Source organism: Pezoporus occidentalis, unplaced genomic scaffold, assembly GCF_034315485.1.
Source record: "Pezoporus occidentalis ecotype Australia unplaced genomic scaffold, CSIRO_AGI_Poc_V1 ctg200, whole genome shotgun sequence".
NCBI lineage: Eukaryota > Metazoa > Chordata > Aves > Psittaciformes > Psittacidae > Pezoporus > Pezoporus occidentalis.
In genome coordinates, this window is record NW_026913857.1 from 1207382 (window position 1) to 1230186 (window position 22805).

At 44.4% G+C, this 22805-nt stretch overlaps 1 protein-coding gene across 3 annotated transcripts; it reads left to right on the top strand.

Moving 5' to 3' along the window:
* The first annotated feature begins 516 nt into the window (after window positions 1–516).
* On the top strand, window positions 517–22242 carry ATG14 (autophagy related 14). Of its 3 annotated transcripts, none has more exons than XM_062618432.1 (11): window positions 655–759; window positions 1124–1291; window positions 6127–6189; window positions 6325–6367; window positions 6767–6848; window positions 12538–12775; window positions 13234–13463; window positions 13917–14038; window positions 15126–15212; window positions 15323–15408; window positions 18098–22242. In XM_062618432.1, exons 2-11 carry the CDS (start codon window positions 1278–1280, stop codon window positions 18402–18404), a joined length of 1272 nt encoding a protein of 423 aa, XP_062474416.1. In that variant the 5' UTR covers window positions 655–759; window positions 1124–1277; the 3' UTR covers window positions 18405–22242. The 3 variants fall into 3 exon arrangements, with proteins under 3 accessions (XP_062474414.1, XP_062474416.1, XP_062474417.1); XM_062618433.1 differs by having other exon boundaries at window positions 1124–1208; XM_062618430.1 differs by lacking the exon at window positions 1124–1291 and having other exon boundaries at window positions 517–759.
* The last annotated feature ends 563 nt before the right edge of the window (window positions 22243–22805 follow it).

Sequence of the window (22805 nt, forward strand, 5' to 3'; positions counted from 1 at the left end):
GGCTGTTGCGCAGGAGGCCCCCTCGAGACTGCAGTGAGGGTAACTAGTGAAGATGTCCCCTCCTGGGGCATGCAATGGTTACAGACCTGCAGTGCCTGTTGAGGTTCATGCGAGCACCCAGCACCGCAGGAAGCAGAATATAACCACGCTGCTTACTGCAGGCTTTAAACAGTAAACTTTAAGCTCTCCAAGCTTTTTTCTTTTCTGTTTTACCTCAGATTTGCACAGTTCCCTCCCAGTCCCAGTGGAGCCGGGCTGACCTGCCCGCTGTATACCGCAGCTCACCCACCATGTCCCCCCTCTCTGGGAGCAGGGAGGGGGCAGCCTTGCCTCTTCCAGCGGGTGCTGCCGCCAGCCAGGGGTCCCGCAGTGCCAGTGCGTGCTGCTGAAGCTGGGACTGCTCCCCCTTTCCTTTCACCGCCGCCCGGCGCTGGGCTAGGGTCGAAGGGGGCCGGCCCGAGCACTGAAGCCAAGCGCCCGCTTCCCACAATGCCCTGTTCGCACACAAAGTCCCACGTGACCCAGGCGCGGGGAGCCCATCATGGCGGCTCCCAGCGGCTGCCGGCCGCAGCCCGGCGGGCAGGGTGGCGGCGTCGGGGCCGGGCCGGCGACTCTGCGGGGTGCCGAGGAGGACGCGGAGGGGCTGTATGTGGCGGTGGAGCGGTGCCCGCTCTGCAACACCACGCGCCGCCGCCTCACGTGCGCCAAGTGCGTCCAGAGCGGAGACTTCGTCTTCTTCGACGGTCGCGACTCCGAGAGGTACTGGCGGCCCTCAGGGGACGGGGACGGCAGCGGAACGGGACACCCTCTCTCTGCCCCCCTGCCCCGTCGCCGGAGCTGGGGCAAGGAGCACCCTGCCTTGACTTGGGCTGCCCTTCCCCCGCTCCCCTCAGGGCTGGAGGGGTGGGGGGTGGGGAGAAGGTGGTTCATCCCCCTTCCCCGCTGTTCAGCAGCAACACCGGGGCGGGGGACGGGCCCGCCGCTGCCGGGCCCACCGCCGGGCTGCCTGCTTGGGGGGGGGTGGGGGTAGGGGGGATTGGGCAAGCGGGCAGAGCAGCACCCACAGCGTTTTGCTTAAAATAGTAATAATAATTAGTAATACAGCGCCCCTGCTTTCACTCAGTCAGGTGCTGCTGCCAGCAGGCGTGCCCGTGTTGATGTAGCCAACAAAAGCTCCAGACAGTTCAGGGCAAAAAGAGAGCCGTGCGGTAGGATATCTGAAATGCATATCTTTTTTAAGCAGCATGTGTTAAAACAGTGGTCTCTGTAAACACTGAATGAAATCAGGAAGGTACGCGAGAAAACGCCACTTTTATTTATTTCTATATAAGCAGACCTAATCGTAGGCACCTCTTTAAAATTACAAAAATCCCACCAATTAATCACGCATCTTCCTGCACCTTTTTGTAGAGCATTGGCCCTATGGAAGGGTCGCTGAACGAGCCACATATCTTTAAGTAACTATCGTTATTTCATGACTGAGATGCAGATTGCCCCTTTGTAGCTGTTGTTCACAGCGTGGCCATCCCAGATTCTTAAAAAGTCTGCCCCACAGCGGCTCCAGAATAGCTCTGTTTTTTTGGCTGACTCAATGTTCTTGGTCCTTCATTTGTAGCTTCATTAGCAGCTGTTGAGAGTGATTTCTTGAACTATTTTGGGAAGGCAGTAAGCAGCATGTGGTGCAGTATGGTCCTTGCACCAAAGGCTCTTGGTGTCCTACCAAGCACACAAACAGCCACTGGGACGGTGGTGTTTTTTCTGCCGTGAATATCAGTGGGAGTGGGCATAGGGTGTCAGCCAGCATGAATCAGCTTGCAAAATTGAGACCTTAGTCTGCCACTGGATGGGCTTGCTTCTTTCTTTTTTTTTAATGTGAAAAAACTGTGTCATGGAACCACAAACTGTATTTAGTCATTCTAAAATAGATGGAAAACCTGTGTTTGTGTGAGACTGCTCAGGGTAATCTGTAGCTTCCACGAAAAATTGGGATTTGGAAGTTGGAGTATAAACCAACTCTTATATTCCTGCCCATTTTGTAGACTTAAGATTTTGGCTAAATATCAGGCTTAAATATAGAAATTCAGCTGTAGCCTTCATTACAGGAGAAGCACTGTAGTTATGTATTAACCAAGGCTTAGGAAGTTTCTGTGCACATCAGAAAAAACATAAAGCAACAGTCTTAGCCAAAGTACCAGAAGCAACAGCTTGTTAGGGAAAAAAACAAACCCTCTCTCTGACTTCCTTGTATCTTCTCACATGAAACAAGATCAGTTTTTCTGTCTGACAGTTTTCACTCCATCCTCCTAAGGTGTTTTGACTGTCCTATTCATCTGTGGCTAGAAAATCTGTATATTTACACTGTGATTCTTAACTGCAGCAAGTAAGTGTCTGTCTTTTTTTTTTTTTTTTTCTGTATGTCTTTTTTTTCCCCCTCTGCCTGGACATTGTGGTTCCATCTGTGGGGATCACTGCTGTTCTGTTCTCCTGGGGACTCCCTATATGCTCAATTTCCCCAGGCTTTGCCTCTCCAGCTGCTCAGAACTTACCCAAGCAGTAGCACAATTTACTGAAAATGGCAACCTCGTATTAATGAAGTAAAGAAACAACGTCAGATATACGAGTAACACAAAGTACGTAACATAAGACCACTTGATTGCAGCAGGAAAGTGTAGGAACAAAGCTCTGTAAAGTTTGGGCTTCTTCTTGTTCTTTTGAAGATAATGGAATTTTGTTTAAAACAATGTTTTTTCTGTGTTCTATGCTTAATACTTCAAATGGCAGATACAAAAGTGAGAAGGAACTTGTCACTTCAGAGGTCAGTTTTCTGTGTTTCTATGCAGTGAGTGGATGTCTATGAATCTCTTGCAATGGGAGCACAGAGGGAGGCAGTGACTTTTGAAACGGTGGCCACACACCATGCCAAAGTCATGCAGGGACAGGTGCACTTAACTGGCTGGATTTCGGAATGTGTTTACTGTCATCCTTGTTTGTTTGTTTTATGCCTTCTAGTAGTACCTGGGCTAATTTTAGATCAACATTATGGCCGGCACTGGAGGAGGCCGACAGGGTCATGACAAGGGCTTTTGGTGTGGCTCAGTTATTAGCGCCGTGCGAGAAATTCAGAATGTGGAAGTGTATGGGGTCACTTGGGCCTCCCATTTGTCTTTTTGATGTGTAACAGACAGGGGGAAGGATTGTTCCCTCCTGCAGAAAGAAAGCAAGTGTTACTTCTTGTGTCCAATGGTGTTTTTTATTTACAATTTTCTTGTGATTTTTCTGTAGAAGATAATGAATGATTTCATGTTCTAACTGTAAGAATTATTTCAGATTTCTTTGCATTGGGCTGTTTTGTGTGTGGACTTTTATAAAAGCAACAGTAAGATTGAAGTTCATATGTTTGGAAAAATCACACCCTGTATCTGTGAGGGAGAGAGATTGAGGAGCTGTTAAGGTTAATTATTGAAGTACAGCTATAATTAAGGATGAGTTGTCCGGAAGTCGCCCAGTAAAAACATCACTGACATTCTTCTTTTCATTAGTAATGCATGGTATATTCAAAAGCTAAGCCGGTATCTTGATGTTGGTTTCAGCTCAGAGACTCTTCTTCCTCCCGGGAGTTTACTCCAGCCTGTCATATGCAGAAATTATCAGTGTGTTTTACAGGCGTACTGAATTGCTTTGTCTCCTGCATCTGCAGATGGCAAAAGCCAAAGACAATGTAATTGTGATGTCTAAGCCTGTCTGACTTCTTTAAGCTGTGGCTTATAATCAGGAATAGTGACTTTTTGCAGTGATGGAGTTTTATTATAGTGAATAGGTACAGTAGTGGGGGTACCTGTTGCTGTCCTCAGCTCCTTCCGCATTAATCAGTTCCTGTAGATTAGGAAGGCCTTCCTCTGATTGTTTCTCTCTAACTATGAGCATGTGGGAATAAGGCAGGTGACCGCAGAAAAATCTCAGCTTAATATGGTAAGACGTGAGGAAAAAGAGACATTTAATGAATAATTTGAGATGTTGAGTTTTCTCCTCTCAGTTTACATTTTATGGAAGTTCCTATAATAATTCATCTAAAGTTTTGTTTCTCTGCCAAATCAAAAGGCTGTAGATATATAGAGAAAAATCAGTTACACGATGCAGTGCAATTAATGTTGGAGCTATATAAAGAAATGGAAATGTTTGCTCAGGAGAAACCTGCTGCAGGAGTTTGTAGGAGCTGTTTGACGCAATTGCTGAAGTGCGTGGTGAGCTGCAATTTTTGCAGGCTCTCACAAATATTTCTGTCTTCCCTCAGCAGTAAGAACTTAATTTAGTCCCAGATTCTTGACAGATCATTCAACTTTTTGCTGATGTGATGGACGTGATTTGGGTAATTGCATTTAGTTAGACTCTGTGCCCATTAATCCAGCTTTGAGAAGAATTGCCAGATTACCCCAGTGCGCTCTCCCTGTGTGACTGCCGAGTGATGTGTTTCTGCGCCAAGTTATTTTTGGTTGCAGCCAAAGGTCGGGGTACAGTAGGTGTGCATTGCTCTGTGGTAAACAGGAGTCTCGTACAGTGCACTTTTCTAATTTCCATGATGACTGGTGGGTGAGGACACACAGGAAGAAGGAACACGCGCTGGGTTGAGCAGCCAGACTCCAGTTGTACCACATTCCTCCAGCTCACGCGTGGCCTCTGGCTTTTATGCCAAGCCACCTTCATTTGTATTTGGCTTGTTTTGGAAGGAAAACATATTTTTGCTTGTCTATGAGACAACAGCCAGTAGTTCTGTTGTTGTTTTAATGCACATGGAAGGGTGATTACCTTCTTTCTGAACCCAAAGTTAGTCACCAGGCTTTCAGACTTAAGCACTTCAAGGAAAAAAATGAAGCATTTTCAAGTTTTACCTGAAATGACACCCACAGAGTCGAGCAGAGATGGAGGCCCAATATGTCATCCTGTCAAGGCTTACTGTATAATTCTTTCTGAACAAAGATTAGATACCTGTGAAATAAAGGACTTGGTGGATTGGTAGGTAAAATGTTTGACCACTGTTAGGGTGAAATTGTCAACTCTACATGTTGCAGAGGGAAATCAGTTGTTTTTCCACAGTGATATAACCCAATACACACTTCTGAGGCATGGATTAGGACAGCGCTGTAACATTGCAAGGACAAAGGAAAGCTGGGAAGCCATACGCTGGCAGAAGACAAAGCACATTTGCTATTTCTTATGTTGCCCAAATCTCTTGGCTGTCTGGCTTGCTCTTACTGTTAGCTTTGTCGCTTCATGCTTTATTGTAATTTCTCAATGTACATTGTTCGTATTTTCTTTAAGTGTATTTCTCAATACATTGTGGAACATGGAGGAGAGCAGAGCATGGCAGCTGCTGCGTATTCAAAGGGTGAAAACACAGGATGATGAATCCTGAAAAAATTCCCTTCTGATCTGTATTTTGCAGTTTTCATACCTCAGACGTCTATCTGGTGAAGCAGAACTCACACAGACATTTGGGTTATGGTCTCGTGATAGCTACAGGTGTTTAGTATAAGACAATTGAACTCATCGCTGTTACTAAAACAACAAAGATTTGGATGTCATGTAAAAGTCTTGAGTGCTGTCCTATTTGGAATCATTAATGAATAAAGTGCAAGACCCTTCCATGTTAGAAGGGAGAAAATGCAGTGCATAGTGTATGAAAACCTGCATTTCCCACTACCGGAGTGGACTCAGCTGATGCCATCACAGCTTGTGAAGTAGCGCAGTTCAGACTCACTATGGTATCTGAAATAGTATTGTTAATTTCTCCAGTGACTAAAAGTTTTTAGGATACTATATATTTTTCTTATTCCACAGACAATTGACATTACTAAGCTGTAAATCTTCTAGAAATAGTAAGCAATTTGCTTACAAGTTTGCTAACACAACAAGCTGATGTTTCCTCAGCTTGGAGGTTCTGTTGCAATTCCAATGAGACGTGCTGTAGAATTCTGCGAGTTTTATACATTTAGCCATTATTTCCTAAGACTAAGCCAGAAAGCTGCAGTTTAGAGGCTGTCTGTCACAAGCTTTGGTCTTTTTCGCTTTTCAGACAACTTGCAATGCCATATTGTGAAAATACCAATTAAACCCTTTAATCTCTTCTAGGTTTTCAGACAAGAAAGAAAGGCTGATGCGTCTTAAAACCAAACAGAAAGAATTCCAAAAGCAGTAAGTTGTAGTTATTAAATGAAAATAAGCTATAAGAACTGTCAGAAAAACAAAACAGTTTCTCTAATGTGCTGTTGCTGGAGACAGACCCAGTCCAGATAGTCATAAAACTTTCAATCATGTTTTTTCCTCTAGTGTTTTGAAGGCCATGGAAGGGAAAGAGATAACTGATCAGCTGGTGAGTTATTCAAAGTGACCCATAGTTTTTAAACTCTCTGAATTCCTAGATCTCATAGTTTAAAGTTACAATTTACCTTGAGGGTATTGTGTTGCTTTCCCAAAAATCTTGTTGTAAGCACAACTGAAATTGGCTCTGCAAGCAGAGTGCTCCGAGCTCTTTTCGTTTCTTATCAGATATTTGTTCAATAACTTATTCTGATTGACTTTATACTCAGCATTCAGTTTGTTTGTGGCATTCTTCTGTGCACAAAACAGCATATGAAATATTTATTTGTTCATATGATCAATTAAGAACATCTTGCTACTTTTGCACTAGAGCTGCTGGTTTTGTTGTTAATCATTAGTCAGTGTGTTTGAAGTCTTTTCTACCCTAGAGTTGCTGAATGTTCTTTTTCAGAGATGGAAAATAATGTCTTGCAAGATGAGGATTGAGCAGCTGAAACAGACCATTTGCAAAGAAAATGATGAAATGACAAGATGTGAGTAATGCCTGTGCTTTTGCAATGTGGGAAACTGTGTGCCTTAGAGTGAAAAATCAGTTGATGTGAATTTGAATCTTAAGGTTTTAAAAATGATGAATTTTCAAACAGTCACTTCTTAAATCAACTTGAAGGCAAATCGGTGAGTGGATTTTAGCCTTTTCATGCTTGGGTTTTAATTAGCAAACAGTAGACATTATTCAGCTGGATGGCAATCATTTTGCAACAGTTTTAAAAGTAAATGCTTAGCAGCCTGTGACTTTGGCTTTGTCCCTAGAGATGGCTTTATTTAGTGTGGTGTTCCTGATCACTTCCTCTTGATAAAGAGGAGGCAAATGGCTCTGCAGCTGTTAGGAATTTCATGTACTGATGAATTTTAACCCACACCTGTCTAGAAATGCTAAAATCCTACTAGAGCAAGAGCCATTGAAATATGGCATAGGCTGGGGAGTTGCTCTCTGTCAGCAGCTTCTGTTTTGAAACTCATTAGATTTTTTGCTCATGAGAGATTTGTAGGACCATTTTTCGGAAGAGAATGTGCAGCACTCTTTACAGCCTACGTGCAAAGGAAATATAGGAAACATATTCAAAAGCATATTGATTGAATCAGGAATGTTTTTATGACTTGAAATTCAAAATGAGCCATAGAGAGAGTGAAAGCAGAGGCATATACTTGACAATAGTTATAAAGGAATAGCACAAGCATGTGATGATAACATCAAAAAGGCTGAGATGCAAAATGGTTTCAATTAATGAGGATGGATAGTAACAATAAGAAATGTAAAATAAGAAAAAGATGAAGTAGATAAGTCTGTTAGTTAACTGGAAAGACAGCAAATAACAGTGCAGAGAAGTCTGAAGCATTCATTATCTTTTTTGCTTCATCTTCTCACAAAGAAATGTGATCAGCTGCTCAGCCAGGTTAAATTTTACATCATAGGAGAACTGCACACTGAGGAAAGAAAACAGACAGCTAAATATTGTTTTATGGCAGCAAGGCCTTATGAGATTTTCCTTAGGGAACTTAAGGAACAAGCTGTAGTTGTCTGTGGAGGACTTGAGAACACATGGGACAGAGCATGTCCCAGGAAACCGAGTGAAAACAGTATCAGTTTTCAAAGGGTGGAGGAAGGGAGAACCTTAAACTGGTGATACAGTCATGCTATTATAAACCTTTGGTCACTTTGCAAGTAGCTAGAAGGTAATGTAATTAAAAATAGGCATTGCTTTGTTAAGAATGGTCCATGTCAAATCAACCCCTTGTCTGAGGATCACGTGAAGGATAAAGCAGAAGATGCAACATGCCTTGCCTTTGGGCACTACACCAAACCATCTCATGAGCAAGCAAAAACATTTGCTCTGGGTGTAATCACTGTAAGATTGACACAAAAGGGCAGAAAGGCTGCATTCAGAGGGTGATGATACTTGTCAAACTGAGGAGGTGAGACAGGTGGAGCTCAGCAGGAGCTGGTTCTTGGCCCATTTTTGTTCAATATTTTCCATAATATCTTGTATGGTAGAATAGAAGGTAGAATGGAGGAAGCCAAGGTGGATGATGATACGGCTCCTGTGGAAAACAGGATCAAATTCAAAGTCATGCAGATAACTTGACAGTGTCATCTGAGAAGGACAAAGTCAACTGCACATTGTTTAGGAAAGACAAACATACAAACACAAAGCAGGGGACAGTGGTGAGATTTGACAGGAGAGGATCAGGGGAATTATAGGAAGGGGGCCTATAGGGATGCTGGGGAGGGACTCTTCATTAGGGACTGTAGTGGTAGAACAAAGGGTAACAGGTTAAAATTTAAGCAGGGGAAGTTTAGACTGGATGTAAGGAGAAAGTTCTTTCCTGTTAGGGTGGTGAGGCACTGGAATGGGTTGCCCAGGGAAGCTGTGAATGTTCCATCCCTGGCAGTGTTCAAGGCCAGGTCGGACAGAGCCTTGGGTGACATGGTTTAGTGTGAGGTGTCCCTGCCCATGTCAGGGGGGTTGGAACTGGGTGATCTTAAGGTCCTTTCCAACCCTAACTATTCTATGATTCTATGAATTACAATTTAAATAAAAATTATCAATCTAATACTGCTTTAGAAAGGTTCAGACCTCATTCTGGGTTATCCTAGCCTAAGTGTTGTATTTTAGGTAGAAGTAGTTTTCCTGCTGTTCCCAGCATTGGTGTTTCCTCAGTGGGGGTCTGGTGTCCAATTTGAGCTATTTAAGGAAGTTGAAAATCAACTGGAGAAAGTCTGGAGGAGCATATTAGGAATAAAACACAAGGAACATCTAGGAAAATTTGGTTTAGAGAATAGGAAGGTGAACAGAAGCAAGCTTTTCAGTACATTGAAGAATATTATGAAGTCAATAAACTACTTTTTCTCATTACCCTGTGAAGAAAGGAGGAAGTCAATGTGACTTCAAGGACCTTAGTCACCTGTTATCAAAATGCAGCTCTGCAGCTGGTAAATCTTTGGGACTAACTGGGAAGTGGAGTTCAGAAACCCAACTTGGTTCACTCTTGAGGACATTAGAAAATGTAAATAGGTTGCTTCTCTTCTATTGGGTACGGCATAGTTTAGTTACCTGAAATAAGAACCATCTCTAGTACCCTGGATTCCTGCTTTTGAGTTGTCTCTTCTGGACACTTCTATAAGTGGTACTTCTTCAAGTAAGGTTTTAAAATACATGCGTTTGCCTTCTGTCTGTGGAGAAGAGTTCAAGGTGACGATCTTGCACATACCTGGCAGAGTGCTCTGTTGGGCAGATGGCGGTGTGGCCAAGCTTGCATTCATCAGCCAGTGTAGATGTGTGGGACATAGAGGTGTCCTGAAATACTTCTGGGGACAAATTTTAATCGCCTCATTAACTGGATCAAAAAGGAAAAGTGCTATGCCAAAAAAAGGACAGTTGTTTCTGCCCTGGGACTACTAAAGAGGAAGTGTGTGTGCAGTGTTCTCGCCTGCTTCTCAAATAATTGCTGTTGGACCTGCAGAAAAGGGAGTTCACTCTATGAACAGGAATGTGAAAATTGAGCAGATGGACATTTTACTCTTCTTCTGTCTCTTATTCTTTATGCAAAGGGGGAGTTTGGGAGTATGAATGCAAGCATTAACTGATTTTCTATTAATGTTACGGGAATACTTAATGAAGGCTGAATAACTAGCTGGCATATAGGGATTCTTGGTGTCACTCAAAGAAAAGTTGATTTTTCTATGGTTCCTTGTCCTGGGTTCAGCGGTAGCAGTCATTTTTCTCCGTCTTAGTAGCTGGTGCAGTGCTGTGTTTTGACTTTCGGCCTGGGAACAGAGCTGATAACACTGATCGTTTTAGTCTGGCCAAGGACTTTGTGAGCCTCCTGCTCTGCCAGGGAGGAGGGGAAGCCAGGAGGAAGCAGAGACAGGACACCTGACCCAAACTGACCAAAGAGGTATTCCATACCACAGCACATCATGCCCAGGATGTAACTGGGAGTTGGCCGGAAGGGCTGGGAGTCTGCAGGGTTCAGGAGGTATCGGTCGGTGCTTGGTTGGGCTGAGGTGGGGGGAGAGTTATCAGTCGGCTGGTGGTGAGGTGTTGTATTCTCTTCCCTTGTTATTTCCTTTATCATTGTTATTATTGGTGGTAGCAGTAGTGATTTGTGTTATACCTTAGTTACTAAACTGTTCTTATCTCAACCCGTGGGAGTTGCATTCTTTTTGATTCTCCTCTCCATCCCTCTGGGAGTAGGGGGAGGGAAAGAAGGGGGGAAAGTGAGTTAACGAGCTGCCTGACTGGGTTTAAACCACGACATTCCTCTAACAGGAGGTCATTTATTTTATAAACCTAAGGATTATTAGTTCTTATCTGCACAGAGAAGCTGTTCTCACCTCCTTTAATTTGGGACTCTGCATCTCCCACATGTCAGATCTTTCTTCTTACCAAGCACACATCACGGATGGCAACAGATCAGTTAGATGACTACAAATAATTCCTGACGTTCAGAGAAAGCACCCTCTGTGTCTGCAAGGGCAAGCATACTCAGGAGGCTTCCAGCAATCCTGGTCTCCCACCCTATTAGGCAAGGGACCAACCAGTTCCAGCTCTGCAGGTGCAAACCAGGACTAACAGAAGGCTATCGTGTGCCACCTGAGCATGGCTGGGCACAGACCTGTGGATGGGAATCAGTCTTGGGTCTTGGTCTTTGGATGTAGCCTTTTATTCCTCCCCTAGTGGGAAGACTGACAGACTGTGTTGTTTGAGATAACTATAGCTGCTTAGAACTTTTGTAGATTTTAGTAATAATAGAATGCAGCTTTTTTGAGTAGCAGGTGCCACAGAGAATTCTTACTGTAACTCTCATCTCATCTGTGCCTTGCAATCAACCTAGATCAGTAAAACGATGTCAGGGCTTAGTGCTTCTATCCTGTGCAAGGAACAGTTATCCCACTTCTTGATTAAAAGAAAATAATGCCTTGCTCTGATAGAATCTGACTAACACTATGTCTTTTCAGCCATAACACCAGGAAGTGAGCACCTAGCAGATGGGGGCTTTTGTTCAAACTAGGGTTTTGACACTAAGAGTTTTAGGCATGTATTTGGGGAATATTTTTGTGCGCCTTTGAAGGACAGAGGTGGCTGACTCTAGCACCTCATGTTTGTGGAAGCATTACTGCAGTCAGTTATTGTATAGGAGAATAAGCAGGTGCTCTTGAAGGATATTTTTCTAAGCTATAGTGTGTCTGGCGCATGGAGTAAATTCATGCAGTTGCAGAACTGTACAGTACATAAACTCATTCCTGGAGAAGGCTTCAGGGAGATCTTAGAGCAAGTTCCAGTACCTAAAGGGACTGACAAGAAAGCTGGAGAGGGACTTTTTGTAAGGGCCTGTAGGAATAGGACAAGAGGCAATGGCTTTAAACTGACAGAGGGGAGATTTAGATTAGACATCAGGAAGAAGCTCTTCCCTGTGAGGGTGCTGAGGCACTGGCACAGGTTGCCCAGAGAAGCTGTGGTTGCCCCATGCCTGGCAGTGCTCAAGGCCAGGTTGGACAGGGCTTGGAGCAGCCTGCTCTAGTGGGAGGTGCCCCTGCCCATGACAGGGGGGTTGGAACTGGATGAGTTTTGAGGTCCCTTCCAACCCAAACCATTCTGTGATTCTTTGATTTCTCATTTTGTGACTGGAAAGGGAGACAGTCAGTGTTCCCTTGTGGTAACACAAAGTCTGCATCATTGGGATCCAAGTGCTTTAAGAGCACACACATGAATGCTAAGCCCAAACACCATTCATTAATAGCAGCAGTGATGCCAGAAATGGTGAATGAAGATGCTATCAGCTCTTGATTTTGGCTGCAAGCAATGCCTGTCTTTTTGGCCAACACCATGCAAACATGTACAGTCAAGCTATTTCTGTTGTGATGATTACCTCAGAAGTTTAATTAAACTGTGAGATTTTGGCTTTTCTGCTCTAAATCAAAAAATAGCTGGGTAAAAGATAGGGAAAGAATAGTCCCAATTTCAGTCTCTCTGGAGATCTTCAGAAAAGATTAAAAAGTTGTACCACGGAGCAGCTGGAAAACGTGAATAGTTTAGCAGGGTTTTCTGCTTTAAGCTGTTCTAGATCTTGTTTGCTATGAATATTAATGCTTTTCTCAGGCTTACTACAAGTACCTCATAGTTCCTTTCTCAAGGCTAACATCTCCTGCCGTTTTCACAGATGCAGAGGGGCTTCTCAGAATTAAAGAGGAGAACCAGAAACATTATCGCAGGGCTCAGCGGCATCAGGAGAAGAAAGAGAAGATCCAGAGGCATAACCACAAGCTGGGAGACTTGGTAGAGAAAAAAGTCTATGACTTGAAAACCCAGTATGAGCATCTGGCAAATCTTCGTCGGATGCATATCCTAGAACTAACATCAGTCATATTTCCCATTGAAGAAGTAAAGACAAGCATGAGGTATAGTAGGTTTATCCTTTTGGATTAATTTGACTTAGCTTTAGACACCCAGAAGTGAGTCATGTAAGTCTAAGCTAGACACTCTGGCTCCCTTAGCATCTGTGGGGAGGAGGAGGTGTTTCCCAAAGGCAAAGCATCTGACCCAAAAAACAGAGGTCCAGAGGAGAAGAATCTGGAGGTGCTAGCATCTCCCCCAGAAGAGAGCTGAGGAATGTGTCCAATGTTAAACTTTCTTAAAATAGATAAATTTGTAAACTTTCTTAAAATAGATAAAATAGGTAAGTAAAATAAAAAATCCTGGAACAAAGGGAAGTAGTTTTGGGAATGAGGAATTTTGCAGGAGTGTTTCTAGAAGATTTTGCTCTCTGTGAAATCTGGTGAAGTGCCTGCCAAGTGTATCTCTGACTGTATTTTTAACACTTCTTTAAAAACACTTCGTTCCTCTTTGGGTGTTACAGAGATCCTGCAGATGTGTCTTCTGAGAGCGACAATGCTATGACCTCTAGCACTGTGAGCAAGCTTGCAGAAGCCAGGAGAACCACATATCTCTCTGGGAGGTGGGTGTGTGATGATCACAACGGGGACACCAGCATCAGCATCACAGGGCCTTGGATAACCCTTCCTAATAATGGAGACTATTCAGCATATTACAACTGGGTGGAAGAGAAGAAGACTACACAAGGACCGGGTAAGGAGCAAGGTCTGATTAGACATCTGGGATACTCCAGAAGCTATAGAACTTGCAGCCTTGGATGCCAGCAGAAGGCAACTGAGGAGCAGTAGCCCAGCCCTTTTGTTCTCACCCAGACAAACCTGAATCAGAAATAAACACCAGTATAAGGATTAGTCCACTGAAATCCTCTTTTGCAGGAAATGCTCACTGGGACACAGCACAGTGTAATAGATAAAGTTAATTATTCACAGTTTTGACATGGTTCACATGCCGTCATTTTAACAGGAATCCCAAGAATTACTATTTTCTACCAACTTCTGACAGATGTCACTGTAAATAATTGTTGAATTCAGGCTATTCACAATACTCACAAATGACATTTTCCAGAGTAGACTTCAGTAACAGATTGACACATCCACTGAGGCTTCATTTGAAATGAGACTTTCATGATGCTTTTATTTCTTTCAGATACGGAACATAATAACCCTGCTTACACTATCAGTGCTGCATTGTGCTATGCAACTCAGCTTGTTAACACTTTGTCTCTCATACTTGATGTAAATCTTCCCAAGAAGCTCTGCAACAGGCAAGTAAATGCAAGCCTCTGAGGTGAATCAGTGACTAGTTTTGACTGATCTTAATTCTGTTTGGGTTTGGGAACAAAGTCATTGCTTGGAACAGCTTTGTGGTACCAGTTGATATCTCGTGGATTTTTGTGCTGTTTAATTTGGAGTGGAGGACTAGTAGGGTTTTAGACCACAGTCCACAGTGCCTCCTTCCTTTTTTACCTCCTGAGAGTGTAGACCAGCCACCATAGTTGAAAATAATAGCTTTCTAATTGACATATTCAGCATCCTCAAACTGGAAATGAAATATGACATCCATGAATAGCACTTTGATTTTATGAGACCCTACTGTGCTTTACAAAATCCCAGACCAATTCAGCAACCCTTAGTCATATTGAATAGCTCCACTACATTAAGTGCTGCAGAACAAGGCTTTATAATGACGTGGTAGCAGTGTGATTCTTTTGGGGATAAAATGCCAATGGGGAGCATAGCTGGCTGCCAGACAGCTGGGAGAGTGTTGTGTAAATCCCATGATGAAAAGCACTGTTAGATTTTTAATGTCAATGTGGAATAGATGGAGTCTGTACAGAAGTACTGAGGGAGCTGTAGACCTGTTCAGTCTTTCTGGGATCTCAAAGATGCTGCTGAGATTCTTTTAAGTGTTTAATATAGTGATTGCCAAATTGAGGGCACAAAAGTTGTGTAGGGTCTCTGTGTGGGGAGTTTATACTGTTACTTGGGAGCTGAGCCTTCACAGAAGGAAAAGCTTGGGAACAGGAAATGATGCAGGATTTAAAAGGAGAGCCAGAATAGCTTGGCTACAGTGGGTCTTTGAGTTTCATACGCCTGTCCTGTTGAAGTGGATGAGACTATCACAAGCAGTGCTGGTTGATGAAATGCTAACAGTCTTGCTAGCTGAAAAAATAACCTCCTAAACACTCTCAAACTGGCTGTACAGTTTAAACAAGTGCTCACTTTGAGTGTGTTTACTCTGGGGTTTATTAGGAAGTCAGGACACAGAATGCTGATGTCTCCAGAGAGTGTATTTTCACAGCATTGTGCTTTCTGTCTATTCATGTATACGTGTGTATGGTCTTTCAATAGTGAGTTCTGTGGAGAGAATCTCAGCAGACACAGGTTCACACGGGCAGTGAAGAAGTTGAATGCTAATATCCTGCACCTTTGCTTCTCTCAGGTAGGGGAAATGCCCATTGGGATTCTCTAAATAGCTTTTGAAAGATCAGCTGTGCCTGCAGGTTTCCCATTGTAACTGACCATGTCTCTTTCTTACCTTCCACATGGTAGCATGTAAATTTAGATCTGTTGCACCCACTGCATACGCTCAGGAACCTTATGTACCTGGTCAGCCCAGACACCAAGAACTTGGGCAGGTAAGAAAAGCAGTATCTCAGCTCACCTGTGACTGAATCCCGTTTGGAGTAATGCATTTGCCTTGTTGCTTAGGAGGGAAATTCTTCTCATCTGCTATAGATCAGTCCTCAGCACATCAGAAATCAGGGTGGTTACAAGGAGGAGACAAGAGAGGACAGAAAAAGGGGGTCCCGAGTAGGAAATCAGATTTCAGAGATGTGTGTGCTGTGCTGCTGCATGTGGCAGGCTCTTCTGGAGGCCATGTAGCTGATTATAGGCTTGTTTCCTGTATGCTCAGAAGCAGAAACTCCTTCCCTCCAGGGGACAGCAGTATGTGTGCCAGGCAGTCCCACTGTGCTCCAAGTACCACCCTACCCACATCTCAGGTAAATACTGAGAGCATCCATCAGTTTAAACCCTAAAACAAACACTAGGTAAGCCTTCCCCAAAATACTTCCACTGAGTGAACACCCTAGACCAAAGTCAGCACTTCAAATAATATTAATTTATATGTAAATTAAGATTAAAGTCAACTTTGCTGCTGTTAGTACACGATGAAAAGAAAATCGGTTCCTGTGGGCTGAGCGCACCATGTTTAATAATCTTTTTTTTACAACATTGATTTCCTGTTGGGATAATCCCATCACAAGTCACTTGTGCCTGAGACAGTCTGCAAATATTCGTTTAATCTGACTAGTGTTTTATTCCCCTTAAACTTAGTAATGTTCCAAAATCTACTTTTGTTCTCATGTACAGATCTAGTTTTATTTAAAAACCTTCAGTACCACTAAGGAGAACATCACTTCCCTTATGTTCTCTGGGTATAGCCCTACTGATTCAGCCCAAAGGTATGGGGAGCCAAATCTTTGTAGCATAGCTCAGTTTGGAAGAAAATAGGTGCTTGCTGTGCCCCTGAAAACAAGAAGAGTGCAGGAAATACCCAGAGAATGAAGAACTGTTGTAAAAGGTCCAAGTGCCACTGTGGGTCTCATTTCTTTGTGCAGATGTTACAGAGCTCCCCACGCATCAGTCAGGTCCATGTAGTGAACCCAAAGGTTACAGAGAAGAGTTGGAGAAAACATCAATCAGCAAAGGGTATAGTTTAGTCTGTATGAAACTGACTTAGCTTGCTAGGGATGAGATTGACTTGTTTTACATGCCTTCATGGCCATAAAATACAGGCTAGCAAATGGCTTTATAGTCACTAGTGGAAGCAAATAGTCTGAACTAGGTTGCAACGAGGCAAATGTGCTTAACACAGAGATTAATCACCCACAAGAATGAAGGTGGGGATTCTCTGTTCCCTTATGTCATCCTGTCAAGGCTGGATATGTTTCTGGAATGGATGCTTTCATCAGGCTAATGGGCAGTTACTCGGCAAAGGACAGGGGAAACGGGTAGAAAGTAATGGCCTTTGTTAGAGAGGAGGTTACTGGAGATGATCTAATGGTCCCTCTGGTCTTAAACCTGATGACTCTCTTCTTATGTTGCCTTGTTAAGCAAAATGCTTAACAGAAGGCAGCGCTCCCATTCCTTTCTGGGTTATGATTTCTCAGCTGTCTGCAAAGTTTGCAGCAACCAGCTCTCCTTATTTTCCTTTAGATATCTAAGCCTATAGTTACCTGATAGTCTCCTTTATAAGCTGCTGTTTTCAGATACATATAATTTTACCAAGCTTTAATTTTCTGGATTAAAACTTTCCATGGTAAATCACTGATTCAGGTTCCCTGTCCCACTAAGGCTGGAGAAGTACTCTTACTACCCATGTTAAATTCTTACTCCTGTTTTGCTGAGCAGCTTTGTGCTTTGGAATGAACTTTGCCAGGGATACTGCTTGCTGTGGGGGATCCACCTTTCACCGCCTCCATGATCACCTCTCTGACCTCTGGAACTGCCTGCTTTGGCTCAGTAAAGGTGTTCCAGCTTTTGGCCAAGCAGCGGGATGGGGTGGGATGCAATTGCTTTTCCCACCAGGCAGTGGCAGCAGGGAATATGGAGTCACAGCACAGGTGGGTTTGGTCAGGACCTCTGCAGATCCAGCCCATGGCTCCCCTCGGAGCAGAGCCAACTAGAGCAAGTTGCTCAGGACGAGTGGCCAGGAGAGGTTTAAGTATCTCCAGAGGAGATTCCCCAGCCTCTCTGGGCAACCTCTTCCAGCGTTTGACCAGCTGCATAGTAAAAAAGATCTTGAGATGCTGCTCAGGGTGAAGTGCTGCAATGGGAAGTCTCCACTAGTGAGCTGTGCCAGCACAGTTCTGTAAGCTGTAAACTACACTCTTCTTGCTGACAAAGCTTCAGCTGTCTTGGCCTGGCCAGGCCTAGCATTAAAAATAAAAGCTGTTCCCCATCAAGCTGAGATTTCCACCAGTGGAGCTGTGAGTTATTATCAATAGCTTTTTCTTTTGTGTGTACATGTTTCACTATCCCCTGCCAAAGCAGAACATCTCTTCTGCTGTTCTTGCTCTGTGGTTTGGAACCCAGCTATCACTTCCTCAGCCAACTGTTCTCATTTCACCATTGTCTACAGTTAGCTCTGTAGCCAGTGGGTTTCTCTTTGCCAAATGATAGACACAGAGGTGTTGTAATTCCTCTGCTGTACGCATGGTAGAGCAGGGTGCTTTGGCATGCCCAGGACTCATACAGGCAAATGGACAGTGCCTCTCTTGCATGGTACCAAACAGGCTGATGGCACTGTGTTCATGTTCACAGGTCTGGGCCTTTCGAAATCAGTGCTGATCTTGAAGACTCCATGGAGTTTGTGGATCCCAGTGCCACTGGTGAGACAGATGAGAGCGGAGATGAGCACATCAGCGATGAAGAGACAGACCTAGGGACAGACTGGGAGAATCTGCCAAGCCCCAGGTTCTGTGACATCCCCTCTCAGCAGGTGGAGATGCTGCAGAGCCAGAGCACGCAGGTATCTCAGCCCATTGCCAGCAGCAGTGCTGGTGGAATGATCTCTTCTGCTGCTGCCTCGGTGACCTCGTGGCTGAAGGCATACACTGGACATCGCTAACAAGCATGGCAAAAGGATCATAGGATTTGTGGAAGGAATCCCTCCCCAACAATGCTGTAGTAAACCTTACGTATTCAGTTAAGTAGTGCCTGGAACAAAGAAAAGGTCAGACTTTCATTTTGTAAACCAGAAAAACCTTTTTATTTACCCAAGATGACTGTGATGGTACCATTTTGTAAATTAGCTAGCTACGGACTGACGGATTCTGTGACGGCACTTTTGTGTCTTGGTTCTGTCTGCATTGTTGAGTACCTGGGGAATTACAGAGCAGTCAGTCTCACCTCTGTGCCTGGCAAAATCTTGGAGCAGATTCTCCTGGAAGGCATGCTGAGGCACATGGAAATCAACAAGGTGCTTGGTGACAGCCAGCATGGCTTCACTAAGGGGAAATCCTGCCTGACCAATTTGGTGGCCTTCTATGATGGGGCTACAGAACTGATGGACAGGGGTAGAGCAGTTGATGTCATCTACCTGGACTTGTGTAAAGCGTTCGACACTGTCCCACACGACATCCTTGTCTCTAAATTGGAGAGACATCAATTTGATGGATGGACCACTCGGTGGATAAAGAACTGGCTGGATGGCCGCACACAAACAGTTGTGGTCAATGGCTCAATGTCCAGCTGGAGACCAGTAATGAGTGGTGTCCCTCAGGGATCAGTGTTGGGACCGGTCTTGTTCAACATCTTTGTTGCTGACATGGACAGTGGGATTGAGCGCGCCCTCAGCAAGTTTGCCGATGACACCGAGCTGTGTGGTTCGGTTGATACCCTGGAGGGAAGGAATGCCACCCAGAGGGACCTTGACACGCTTGTGAGGTGGGCTGATGCCAACCTCATGAAGTTTAACCATGCCAAGTGCAAGGTCCTACACCTGGGTGGGAGCAATCCCAGGCACAGCTGCAGGTTGGGCAGAGAAGAGATTCAGAGCAGCCCTGCGGAGAAGGACTTGGGGGTGTTGGTTGATGAGAAAATGAACATGAGCTGGCAGTGTGTGCTTGCAGCCCAGAACTCCAACCATATCCTGGGCTGCATCAAAAGGAGCGTGACCAGCAGGTCGAAGGAGGTGATCCTGCCCCTCTACTCTGCTCTTGTGAGACCTCACCTGGAGTATTGTGTGCAGTTCTGGTGTCCTCAACATAAAAGGGACATGGAACTGTTGGAACAAGTCCAGAGAAGGGCCATGAGGATGATCAGGGGACTGGAGCACCTCTTGTATGAAGACAGGCTGAGAAAGTTGGGGCTGTTCATCCTGGAGAAGAGAAGGCTGCGTGGAGACCTCATAGCAGCCTTCCAGTATCTGAAGGGGGCCTATAGGGATGCTGGGGAGGGACTGTTCATTAGGGACTATAGTGACAGGACAAGGGGTAACGGGTTAAAACTTAAACAGTGGAAGTTTAGATTGGATATAAGGAGGAAATTCTTTCCTGTTAGGGTGGTGAGGCACTGGAATGGGTTGCCCAAGGAAGTTGTGAATGCTCCATCCCTGGCAGTGTTCAAAGCCAGGTTGGAGAGAGCCTTGGGTGACATGGTTTAGTGTGAGGTGTCCCTGCCCATGGCAGGGGGGTTGGAACTAGATGATCTTGAGGTCCTTTCCAACCCTAACTATTCTATGATTCTCCTGAAGAAAAAGGACTCCTCAGCCTCCAGCTCTACTTTCTAAAGAAGAAACAGGTTTTGAAGTGTTTGCATCAGGATGAATACAGAGAGAAGGCTGCTCTCTGTGCAGCCTGGACAGTGGTGCAAATGCAGTTCACATTTTCTTAACTGCTTACAGGGTTTCCGTTTGTGTGTGTTTTAAATCTGTCTTGCATAATGCAGAAATGCGTATTTCTAATTTTTTTTTCATTCAGGACATGAAAATTTTGCATTTTTAACATGTTTTCTAATCTCTGTTGCCATATTTTTAATACAAAGAAGCAGTGCGGAGAGGAATTCACACAGCCAATTGCTCTTGTTTTAGCTTCAGTTGTGAACTTTTATCCAGTTTTGCTGTAGAAAACTGGCTTGTTTCATGCTGTTTCCATTGGTAGGTAGTCTAGAAGTTTTGTGTTGTGCTGTCCAAAGCACACAGGCTCTTTACTCTCAATATCATACACCAAAGAAACACTGGATGTTCTCTTAGCTTAGACCCACATTTGATACAGACACAGGATTGTGTTGTTGCAATAATATTCATCAGTTACAACACCATGTTGCCACTTTTTACTGTTAGCAAAACCTCATTTTGAGCTAATTTGATGAAGTCACACACTACATGCGTTTTAAACCCTATTCTATTTTATGTCGATGGTGGGTTGTTTCTCTTCTTGTTTACTGAATGCCAAGAAGCTGATTTCATTTCACTGCAGAAATGCCCACAGCACAGCTGGTGGCTCGCTTGTAAAACTGCAGGGGTGCGATACTGACAGAAGCATTTGTTAGCAAGTGCTCCTCCACTTCCTCTGCCTTGCGGTATGGATGACATAAAGATGGGTTTGCTCAGCAGGGCTGCCAACGTATGGTTTACATTTTCTATGGCTGGGACGTTGTACTTCTCCATGGGGTAAATTAAAGTAAAAGCATCCTCCCATCCCTCCCAGAGGGAAGACTTCCGACGCTTCCCTGTTGCGTCCCTGCAGTGCTGCAGCTCGTAACAGGGGCACGCAAGGCCACGGCAGGTGATGCACAAGCCACATCCCTGCCACCTGGCAGTGTCCTGAATCTTTGAAACCCTGCTGTGGGGCTGGCTTACCTGCCCATCTCATGGAGTATTCTGGGGTGGTTCTGCTCTGTTGCTCTCCAGGCCAGCTATGGCTGCCTCCTGTCCCCACCAAGAATGGGGTGGAAAAGCAGTTTTGGTACCCAATGCCTGATTATCCCAGTGAGCTCCATGCCAGGGGTGCTGGTTCAGCATCCTGTCTCCAGACCCCTGCTCCCTGTTGTACGGCAGCTCTTTGGGGATGTGAATCTGTTGTCAATGGTTTAATTTTTTTTAAACCAAAGACCCTTAACTCTGCACTCACTGCATGTATTTTGTTAGGTAATGTCCCCCTCAGTCCTAGCCTTTCTGATCCCCCATTTTTTTTTCTGCTGGACCCTGCCATATAAATATGTTTGGGTTTTTTCATTTGTTTTTAACAGGCATTTCAGTCACATTTTCATTGCTGCCTCTCATGCTACTTTGAAGCCTTTAAACATCAGGTCATGATTCAGCTTTGTACGCTGTCATTTACTTTACTAGGGAAAGAAAAACCCAACACACAAACTTCTTTAAGCCATATACTTCATGACCATGTTTTCCAACTGTTTTATTTGTCACGCACTGAGAGTGCACACCAGCACTGCAAGGGCATTCAGATGCGGTGGGATGGGTCGTTTGTTCATCTTTTGTAACAGACTGGGGGTTGTTCTTTTAAAAAGTGTTTTGCACATATGTAGCTAGGGAAGAATCGTGTGCACCTTGAGTGCAGTCGCCAGTATTAGTTTTCCAGGTGGTTCTGGGGAGGGAGGGCAGGAATATCTGTAATTATAGATACCTGAAGATGGACTACCAAGTTTACACAGCACTTCTGCGTAGCATGAATGCGGGAAGTGCAGTTCAGGCCATGACTTCTGTCTGTGACCAGCGATCTGGCGTGGCCAATTTGAGCTGCCAAGGAAGAACCTGATGCTGAGAGCTCAGCCCTCTGCTGAGAATCAGGTGCCTTCATATGGGCTCAGGTGGGACACCCAGGAGTTGCTTGTCACTGGCAGAAGCTTTGGGCCTCTGCAACTTCAGAACTAGATGTAACTAAACACAAACAGTTTGGTTTTTTTTCTAAATTTTATTGTATTATTGCAATAAATCTTTAACAGTATTTTTTTTTAAGTTGTATATTTATAATTGTTAGTTCTGTGTGGTTTGTTTTCAACTGTGCTGGGGAAGTACACAAGCAGTTCCAGCCTTTGAAGCATCACAGGGACCAGACCTGTTACAGTGCAATCATACAGCGGTAGAGTAAGCAATACCCATTCTAGAAAAATACTGGTACATAAAATAACTGCATATCCATTAGAGCAGGTACTGGAGTCCTGCAAAACACACACACACACACACGACTTTCCCTATACATACACATGTAAACTGAAATGCCACTCGTGTAAGCCTGGCTTTGAACTGCTCCTCTGCTGGGTGACTGTTTCTGCAGGTAGTGAGCCTGAATGCAAGGGAAGATGCTCCTCTTCACAAGGCCATTTCAGAAGGATGGAAGCATGTTGTCTTTCTAAGGAGGTAACTACCTGAACAAGCGTGTGTCTGAGCAACAAGGATGGGAAAGGGCTGCATTAGTCAGCAAGAACAAGGGTCTGCCTACTGGACCTGGTGGCCTGGCAGGCCACAGAGGTTAACAGCCCACCCCATTTGAATTCTTTGTGGCAGCTA

Excerpts from the sequence above, each read along its gene's own strand:
- ATG14 (XM_062618430.1), top strand. The coding sequence starts at position 542 with ATGGCGGCTCCCAGCGGCTGCCGGCCGCAGCCCGGCGGGCAGGGTGGC. Across the intron at positions 12,776-13,233 it reads GAAGTAAAGACAAGCATGAG|AGATCCTGCAGATGTGTCTT; the intron begins GTATAGTAGGTT and ends TGGGTGTTACAG. Across the intron at positions 15,213-15,322 it reads TGCACCTTTGCTTCTCTCAG|CATGTAAATTTAGATCTGTT; the intron begins GTAGGGGAAATG and ends TCCACATGGTAG.